Raw genomic sequence first — 10,331 nt, 5'->3', positions numbered from 1 at the left:
TGATCTTGATTTAATTTTGGTAGGTGGAATGTATCAAAAAAAAATATCCAACAGGCAGTGGTGGCCTACACTTTTAATTCCAGAACTTGGGAGGCAGAGGCAAGTGGAGTTCAAGGCCATCCTGGTCTACAAATTGAGTTCCGGGACAGCTAGGGCAATTACACAGATAAACCCTGTCTTGAGAAATTAAAAAAAAAAAAGGAAGGAAAGAAGGAAGGAAGGAAGGAAGGAAGGAAGGAAGGAAGGAAGGAAGGAAGGAAGGAAAAGAAAAATATCCATTTCTTTTAGATTTTCCAACTTGATGGAGTTCAGGTTTAAAGTATGTTCTTATAATTAATTTTCTGGATTTCCTCAGTGTCTGTTGTACACCCCCCCCTTTTCATTTCTAGTTTTGTTAATTTGGATATTCTCCCTGCTCTGTGGTTTATTTGTTTCTATTTTATTGACTTCTTCCCTAAGTTGATTAATTCTTGCCATCTACTCCTTTTGGGTGAGGGTTCTTTTTTCTAGAACTTTTAGGTACTGTTAGTATAAGATCGCTCCGATTTTTTTGTTTTTCGTTTGTTTGTTTTTATTTTTCGAGACAAGGTTTCTTTGTGTAACTGATCTCCCAATTGCTGGGATTAAAGATGTATGCCACCACTGCCTGGCACACTCTAATTTTTTTAATGTGGGTCCTTAGCACCATGAACTTGCCTCTGAGACTTGCCTTCATTGTGCGGCTTAAGTTTGGTATGTTGTGTTTTCATTTTCATTCAATTCTTAAAAGTTTTTAATTTCTTTGTTAATTCTGTCTTGACCCGTTTTTTTATTGACTGTAGTGAGATGTTCCATTCCATGAGCCCGTAAGCTTTCTGTTGTTTCTGTAGTTGTTGATATCCAGCTTTATTTAATCCATGGTGGGTAGGCAGGATGCAAGATGCTATTTCAACTTTTTTTTTAATCTGTTGAGACATGCTTTGTGTTCGAGTATGCGGTCAGTTTTAGAGAAAGTTCTGTGTGGTGCTGGAAAGACGTATATTCTTTTGTGTTTGGATAAAATGTTCGGTAAACATCTGTTAGGTCCATTTGGTTTATGGTATAAATTAGCTCCAGCATTTCTCTGTTTATTCTTTGCTGTATACTGGCAAGAGTGAGGTAGTGATGTCATCCACTGTCAGCATGTGAGGGCTGAGTATAATTTAAGCTGTAATAATGTTTCTTTTATGACTTAGGTGCCACTGTTTGCTGCATAAATATAAAGAATTGCAGTGTCCTCTTGAATTTTTTTCTTTGATGAGTATGTAGTGTCCTTCCCCATCTCCTCTGATTAGTTTTGGCTTGAAGCCTATTTTGTCAGATATTAAATTGCTTACACCAGCTTGTTTCTTAGTTCCATTTGTTTTGAATATCATTCTTCATCCTTTTACCCTGAGACAATGTCTATCTAACTCAAAGTGATCTTTGATGTTAAAGTGTATTTCTTGGCTGCAGCAGAAGGATGAGTCCTGTTTTTACATGCATTCTGTTAGTCTTTTTATTGGGGAATTGATGTTATTGATGTTGAGTTATCAATGAGCAGTGTTCATTGATTACTGTTTATTTTTGTTGTGGTAGTGCCCCCCTTTTGGTTTGCTGATCTGGGATTATTATTCTTTGTGATGTTGTTTGTGTGTGTGTGTGTGTGTGTGTGTGTGTGTGTGTGTGTGTGTGTGTTTTTAACCTTTTCAGACTGAAGTTTTCCTTCTAACACCTTCTGGAGCGATGAATATGTAGATATATACTGTTAAAATTTGGTTTTCTCATGGAATGTCCTTCTCCATCTATGGTGATTAAAAGTTCTGTTAGGTATGGTAATCCAGGTTTGCCCTTGTGGTCTCAAGTCTGTAGAATGTCATCTGTCCAGGTCCTTCTGGCTTTTAGAGTCTCCATCGAAAGGTCAGCTGTCATTCTAATAGGCCTGCCTTTATGTGTTACTTTTTCCCTTGCAAGTTTTCATGTTCTTTCTTTGTTCTATACACTTAGTGTCTTGATTATTATCTGCTGAGAGAATTTCTTTTTTGGTCCAGTCTATTTGGTTTCCTGTACCTTGATCTGCATCTCCTTTAGTTTGGGGACATTTTCTTCTATAGTTTTATTGAAAATCTCTCCTGTGACATTGACCTTGGTTTTTTTTTCTCCTTCCTTTATTCCTGTTGTTCACAGATTTGATCTTTTCACAGTGTCCCAGATTCCCTGGATGTTCTGTGCCTGGAGTTTTCTAGCTTTAACATTTTCTTTGACCAAGGTATCGATTTCTTTTATCTTCAATGCCTGGGGTTCTCTCTTCCACCACTTGTATTCTGTTGGTGAGGCTTGCCCCTAAGGTTCCTCTTTGAGTTCCTAGATTTTTTATTTCTAGATTGCCACAGTTTGGGTTTGTTTCCTTTGATTTTATTTCCACTTTCAGGTCTTGAACTATTTTTATTCATTTCCTTCCACTGTTTGGGTTTCCATAGTTTTCTTTAAGGGATTTATTTATTTCCTCTTTAAGGACCTCTATCATTTTCAATTTTATTTTGTGTTTCAGCTATGTTGGATTTCTCAGGGACTATTGCAGTAGGGTTGCAGGGTTCTTGTGGAGACTTTGCCCTGGGAGTAATGTTTTCACACTGGTATCCAGGCATCTGAGTTTGGAATGACTGTAATTCTAAGGTACTGGTTTCTGGTCCTGTCTTTGTTGGGTACTTTGTTTCTTTATTTATGTTGCCTTCTCTGGTTCTTAGGACAGTGTTCTTAGGCTGTGTGTTGCCTGGTAGAGAATGTTTCTGGGATCCTGCCAGGTGTAGTCACTGGGGGTTCCAGGTACAGTGATTTTCTAGGTATTAAGAGCTCTGTTGCTAATAAATTATTTGACTGTTAAAGAAAAAAAAAGAGCTGACCCTTAGCAATAGGAATAGGCTAGAAGGGGGTACACAGGAAGGAGAAAGCAAGGTGTTTCACCAGTATCTGTTTTACCGCCTTTTAATGAAGGCAGAAAGTGAGACCAGACCACAGCAGGTGTTCTGCTACAGAGCTGGGGCTGAGACAGGAAGGGGGGGGGGGATTGCATTTGGAGGAGAAGAGAAAGGAGGGAAGATCTGCAGTTAGCCTGTTTCCCTGGGAGGTGTGGTCCATGGCTTCCCAGGGAATCCTGGAGTTGTGTGACCTGGGACCAAAGGGTGAGTTGGAGAAAGAGATCTGCTTGATCCTCTGGAGATCTGAGAGGAAGGAAAGGCTGCAGCAGATGATTTGCTACAGAGCTGGGGATGAGACTGGGGCAGGGTTTGGAAGAGAGGAGGGTGAGGTGAAGATCTGCAGTTAGTCATCTGCTTTTCTGCCCGGTTAATTTTTGTATGAAGGCATAATATTAGGATAGCAATACCTGCTTGGCTTGCTTCCTGGCTCCATTTATTTGGAATACTTTTCTCTCTTCTTTCTCTGTAGACCTGCATATCTTTAAAGTTGCATTTCTTATAGACAGAAAGATTGATTGCTTCTGTTTTCTAATCCATTTAGCCAAAGTGTCTTTTAATTAAAATATTAGGGTCATTAATATTTAAGTTATCATTGAAAGGTTGTGTTAATTATAGTCAGTTTGTGTGTGTGTATTTTGTTTTGCTGTTTGTGTTCTTAATCATACTTCATTTTTCAGTAATTACAACTTCATTTTCTCTCTAGAGTCAATTGGCTATTCTTATTCCTCAGAGGGCTGGCTTAGTGGGCATCAATACTTATAGTTTATTTGTACCATAGGAAGTTTTCATCTCTCTCTCAACTGTAGCTGATAGTTTGGCTGGGTCCAGTCATCAAAGTTAGCCTCCATTACCATTTTGAATTTGAAGTTCATTGCTCTTGTGACTTTCCAGGTTTCTATCAGCTATTATTCTGATAGATTGTCTTTTATATATTATTTCTGGAGTTTTTATTCTCTTGCAACTTTCATTCTCTTTCTTTGTGCTATATACTTAGTGTTTTATCTATGTTATGTCATGGGGAGCTCTTTTTCTGTTGCTGTTCTGTGTGTTTCCTGTATCTATATGGGTGTGTCTTTCCTCAGGGGAGATTTTCTTCTATAAGCTTTAAGATCTGGTCTGTGCCAACAACGTGAGATTCTTGTCCCTCATCTATGCCTATAGTTCAAAGATTTGGTCTTTTCATAGTGTCCCACAGTTCCTGTATAGTCCTTTTCTGTGTGAATTTTAATCTTTCATGTTCTTTGTGTGATCTAATTCCTCTACTTAATCTTTGAGACCTGATATTTTTTTTCTCCTATCTAAAAGGCTTTCCCCTGAGTTTTCTAATTGAGAGCCTGAATATTTTTTTCACCTCTACCTTCATTTTAGCTTGAGTTATCAGTGTTTCTCTTTCATTAAGGGATTCAGTTTTCAAATCAAGGGCATTCTCTGTCTCCTCAGAAGGACTTCAGCAGCCCCTCCTGCCCAGACAGCTTATATTCAGCAGAGAGGTCAGGAACCTTCTTTGACTTAGCTTTCTGCTCCACCCTGCAGGGTTGCTCTGTGTCCTATCAAAAGATCCCAGACCCCACTAGATTTTAGCAGCTGCCCTTGCCCTAGCCTGAGCCATCATCAGTGAAGCAAACACCAGACTTTTACCCTTGGCCTTCTGCTCTTAGCCTTTACTAGAACACACAGACTTGGCAGCCCCCCCTGTGATGTCTCTTGCCCTTGGCCATGCGTGCTTACCCTTCATTGGAACATGCAGACTTGGTGGCCCTTCCTATGATGTCCTTCCTCCTCTTGCTCACAATCTGCTTATTCTCCATTGGTCTGTCACACTCCTTCCCGGACTTGTACCTATGGCCCTTCATGCATGCTCTTCCCTAAGGTCAGAAAGCCTTACCTCCAGATGTCATTCAGACTCATTCACTCTCCGCAGAGGCCGTGTGTTACCTCATCACATGTAACCTTGTGCCCTCATCCTATAAAAAATAATGTCCCTCATCTCTCAGTGCCCTTCTCCACGCTTCCATGTTCTGTGATTTTAGCGCTGTCCAAAACTTCTCATGGATCTATTCCATTCTATGGTCTCTTTCCCCAGTGCTCTGCCTCGAGCCCAGAGCAGACGTGTAATGAGCATCCGTGTATCAAAAGCCTAAATGAATACTAGTTCTAACACCTAGTATTGACCTTGATCCAATCCCCAGAGCCCACATCTGGGATTGATGTGGAAAGAGAAACCCAATTCCACAAAGCTGTCCTCTGCCTGTCACAGGTACACATGCCTGCATACACACATCATGCAGGCATACGCCAACAATAATAAAACAAAACATAGTACTACCACTTATGGGTTCCTGCAGTATGCCACTCTCTACACAAGCAACCTTCTTCAGTCCACACTGGCATGAGAGAAGCTCACTGATGCAGGCTTTCCTCCTAGAGACAGGGCCCTGAGCTGGCATTCAGTGCAGAGCCACCTGCTGCAATGCCAGAGGGCACACGAAGGGGTTAAACAGCTCGTGTCATCGCGTCAATGCTCACAGGACTCCGCCCCTGTTATGCTGATGCCATGTTCTTGGTGTTTCCTCTCAGGTTCATGACTACCTCCGCAGCAAGTTGTGCTCCCTCTATGAAAATGACTGCATTTTTGATAAATTTGAGTGTGTATGGAATGGGTCCGACAGGTAAGAAACATTTGTGTTTGGGCTGAGAGTCTTTCCTTGAGGAGCCTTTGGATGAGTTGCCCTAAATGGGGTGCAATCCTAAAGGAGTTCAGTGCGGACCCCAAGACCTGGCCAGGGTACATTATGCAGGCCACGAACCGGAGTCTGTGGCTAAGCCTGTAAAAAGAAGGATGCAGTGAGGCCCCAAGTTCGTTTCAGACCTGGTGCAGGTGACAGTTCAGTGTCAACAAGAAAATGGTGTCTTTGACATACAAGGCACCCGAAAGCTAGGGCCAGATGCCTACTCAAGACCACTGGTAAAACACCAGGAAATCTTCCCCTGCATAACTCTGGTTACTAGACCTATCCCCTGGAAGCCGCTAGAGCAGACCTGACTGAAGGCTGTAGTGCTTCATTAACAGAATCCGAGCCAATCTCATTTATCACATTCCTTCAGAGTGATTTATTAGTGTTTTAAGGCCTTTGATTTCTACAATACTTCATATCACCTCCCAATAGTTCATTTTCAGTCTGACAAATACAGATGATTCTCTGACTAGCTATAAACTAGATGCAGGCTGTTGGGGCTCACTTAGCTCTTTGATGAAGGTGGCATAGTGTTCAATAGCATGGGACTTTTGCACAGCAGGCCTTTCTGCGATTCCAGCTTCAAGTCAGTGCCATGGTCTCTGACTATCTTGCCCTCTTCCCAAACCGCCACTGAATCTTCTTCTGTACAATTCAACTGAACGAGATGTAGTAAACATGTAGCGAAGGACCCGGGTTGCAACTGTCTAGTTTATTACAGGATAAGAGAGCAAAGCAGCTGAACCATATGAACCAGAGTCCCCAGGGAAAGAAGCCAGCCTGTTCCTTTACCGCTTAGTCTTTGTTAGTTGATACAATTTACACAACTGTTGTTATTCCGTTTCTCCCCTCATTAACATAGATTCATAACCAATGATGACTAGGTGTCTATGCACAAGACATTTTTACACACATCTCTTACCCTAGCCGCAATCCAGCAAGGTTGTATCCATCATCTCTGTTTCCCAGTTGAGGAAGCGAAGAGACGGGAAATTGGACAATTGGTGCAATGGCTCAACCTTGAACATTAGCAAGCCGTAATTACGACTTCAAGTCCTGAGATCGGTTCTTCCATATCAAAACTGGGAATTTTGTTCAGGGTTCAGATAAAGTTAAGATATTTAAGGGTAAAACATATTCCTTCTGACTTGTTAAGTTAGATCTTGATAGAGAAGTGAACATCAGTGTCCCAGAAGCTGCAGAATCAGGTGGCTAGGTACTTACACCCTGTGGCCTTACACACGTGCATTCTGTGTTTGTCACACTCGTTGTCGGTGTGCACACCTTCATCTCCCCCGATTGTGGTGGTAGAGCCCCTTGTATCCATATCCCCATGACAGTTCACTGGATCACCCAGACAGATAGATACCCCTTTATCCATAGCCAGTGAGACAAAACTCAACCTTTGATTAATCTGCAGTTGACGAAGTTCCCAAAGCAAGCCAGCCTTACCAGGTTTTTCTCCCTCCACCAAAACACAGATGACATCAGGCATTCCTTCCCAAACACAATCTGTCAGCTCTTTGAGGTGCCACCCTGAGATGGTACACGCGGGGTACAGACGGCACTATGCCTCCCCATGCCTGCCACCTATCTGAAATGCCAGCTTTAAAGATTCAGTACCCTGTTGCTGGAAGGTCTTCAGCCTTCACTACTCTCCCACTCAATCACAGACATCCCCGAGGACAGAGAGATTGCAAAAACAATGCTTTCCTCCAAATTTAGATTTAGGGTAGTCAAATCTGTTTACAGTCTCTCCGGGTAAGATCATGGCATCCATTTTCTGGACACATTTTCTGAAACATCATATTATAGAGCTGGCTCCTAAAAGGAGAGAGGCCACCCTGTGGTGGTCACTGCTTCAGTACTGACAAGCTAAGTTCCCTGAGCTCAGACAGCCCAGAAATTCCAAGACAACAATTGTGTGTCAAACCTGGAAAATAGTTTGCTGGTTTCATGTGTTCCTGCTTACACCTCCACATTGTGGCCCTTGTCTTGGGGTTTCTGGTGCTGTAAAGAGACACCACAGCCACAGCAACTCTTATAAAGGGAAACATTTATCTGAAGTGGTGGCTTACGGTTTCAGAGGTTCAGTCCATTATCATCATGGCTGAGAGGCAAACATGGTGATGGAGAATTCTACATCTTGATCCAAAGGCACCAGGAAGTAAACGAGACACTGGACTACCAGAATCTTGAGCATATATGAGAACTTCAAAGCTCACCTCCATAGTGACACACTTCCTCCAGCAAGACCACCCCTACTCCAACAAGGTCACACCTCCTAATAGTGCCACCCTTTGGGGGCCATTTTCTTTCAAACCACCACACCTTACACTAATGGAAAGTCAATAACTCTAGAATCATAACAACTGGACCATATTAGTGACCCAAGAACAAAAAGTCTCTATGGAATAAAAATAAGTAATACTGATGGTTATCTCAACCTAAGCCCAGTCCAAGAGCTTGGCACTTTTAATGACTCAAAAAGACGTTAGTGCTCACAGTTTAGCCCTCTGGTCCCTGTGCGTTGAGATGTCCATGCTAAGCCTCCTTGGCTCCTGAAAGATGCTCTGGGGATGTCTTGCCACCCTTCTCTGTCATACTCAGTCTCCCCTCTCCCCTGCAGTGTCATCATGACCGGCTCCTACAACAACTTCTTCAGGATGTTCGACCGCAACACCAAGCGTGATGTGACTCTTGAGGCCTCGAGGGAAAACAGCAAGCCCCGGGCTATCCTCAAACCCCGAAAAGTATGCGTCGGGGGCAAGAGAAGAAAAGACGAGATCAGTGTGGACAGTCTGGACTTTAGCAAAAAGATCCTGCATACAGCTTGGCATCCTTCAGAAAACATTATAGCAGTGGCGGCTACAAATAACTTATATATATTCCAGGACAAGGTTAACTAGGAGGACAAGCTATTACTTAGTCTCACATACTGAATACTAGTCAAACGAGTTTTTAAATGTTTCTTTGGGTCTTCATTTGATGCATTGCATTTTATTTCCCTATGCATAAAACAATTGGAATAGGATTAAAAAGGAGTTCAATGTTCCTAGCTCCCCAATTCTAAGAAACTTTTGTCCAACTCGGTAGGCTCGGGCCACTTCTCTTTAGAACCGAGAGCTGCCAACTGGCACTAATTCTCCCATAGTCGACTTGAATTTCTGATGCATTCATCATTGCCCAGTTTTCTCTGGTGGGTTCCGTGTTTTGTTTCTAGGTGTCTGCTGCGATAAAAATGAGATTGTCTGTAGTATTTAAGGCAAAGAGATAAGGTTTTTTTTTTTAATTAAAAGCAATTCCATTTGTTTGAAAAAAATCAACAAAAAATAAACACTGTTTACTCTTAGAGAGTTTCTCTTTGTGAAAAATCAGGCCTGGCCAGTATATATCTCCCATGCCTTCCCACCCATTTCCTTTTAAACAGTCCCATTGAAGCCAGAGACTTATTTCATGAGGCTGAGAAAGCGGTACCGAAGGGGAAGGGAAAAGACATCATGACACTGCTTTCTCTTTTGGTAAATGCCATAGAAACAGCCTGGGAATGTAATGGCCAAAGCACCACAAACACTTCAGGAAACTCAGAGAAAATCCTTTCTCCACGGGGCTTCCCAGAGTTTGCTTGGCAAGGCCAGCTGAGACCAGAACCCTTCCATTGCTTGTTACTCTTGCTTTTATTTTTGTTTCCTTTTAAATGGCTCCATCTAATCCCTGCCTCCGTGGTTCTTGGCTCTTTCCCTTCAACCTCTGCCAGAGGATTTGCCCATTGACTTCACAAGGCTGTGCCCCGGTTGCTTGGTATCAGGAGATCTCAATGAAGCAGTGAGGCATAACAGCAGCAGCCCCCCAAGAAAGGCTGGCCTGTTCTTGTGGGTTTATTCCTCCTGAGCAACCCCTCCTCTTCTCCAGAAACAGGCATCCATCAGTCCTCACCGGGTCTAAAACAAAGGCCGTAAAGATGCTGGTTTGTAAACCTAAGCACACATCTCTGAGCTCACTTCAAACTCGCCAAACTGGAAAAATAGACTTAAGAGCTCCCTCCCTCCTTACAAACAACAAGGAGATGGGGGGCTGGGGGGGGGATGGGCTCGGGACACAAACCATCATTGCTGCCTTGGCCTTGTGTTCTAGTCACATTTCCTTACACTTAGCTTCCTCCAAGAACTGTCATGAAACATCAATTCTGACCAACAGTATTTCTTTTCATCATTAATCACAGCGGCTGGTTCATCCTTCTCTTGTGATAACGCAATGCACCACTTCTGAAAAGCCATTTCCATAAGCAAGTTCAAAAGTAAAGCATTTACACACTCGGAGAGGAAGTGTAGAAGGTGCTTGGCTATGTCCAAAAAGTGGGACCTAGGCTTCTACTTCTTGCTCTATTTTAACACATCTACCCCCATTTTCATCTGGTAGACAGGAAATAACTTGAGGTGGGAGATTTTCACTACAAAAGAAATTCTCCTTCCGTTTCTAGATTTGTTAGAACTCCCAATATTTTAATTCGCTTTGGAGGACGAAAAGAAAAAATGGAAGCATCGTGCTGACTCAATTTCTAAGCTGTTGTCTGTATGCTAACGGCTTTGTGGAGTGGAAATCACTATCTACTTAAGTCATA

The 10,331-nt window shown here is 42.5% G+C and overlaps 1 protein-coding gene across 6 annotated transcripts in view; it reads left to right on the top strand.

The window, feature by feature from the left end:
- The window catches only part of Ppp2r2b (protein phosphatase 2 regulatory subunit Bbeta), a 399,374-nt gene extending 390,390 nt beyond the window's left edge, over positions 1-8,984 (top strand). For all 6 annotated transcript variants that reach the window (XM_026783466.1, XM_026783468.1, XM_013349565.2 and 3 more), the window contains 2 exons: positions 5,553-5,644; positions 8,340-8,984. In XM_026783466.1, coding sequence (XP_026639267.1) covers positions 5,553-5,644; positions 8,340-8,619 — 372 coding nt within the window. In that variant the 3' untranslated portion in view covers positions 8,620-8,984. The remainder of the gene's footprint in view (positions 1-5,552; positions 5,645-8,339) is intronic.
- Positions 8,985-10,331: the final 1,347 nt, after the last annotated feature.

This window comes from Microtus ochrogaster, chromosome 18 (assembly GCF_000317375.1).
Source record: "Microtus ochrogaster isolate Prairie Vole_2 chromosome 18, MicOch1.0, whole genome shotgun sequence".
NCBI classification, from domain to species: Eukaryota; Metazoa; Chordata; class Mammalia; order Rodentia; family Cricetidae; genus Microtus; species Microtus ochrogaster.
This window is presented reverse-complemented; position numbering and strand designations above follow the sequence as displayed.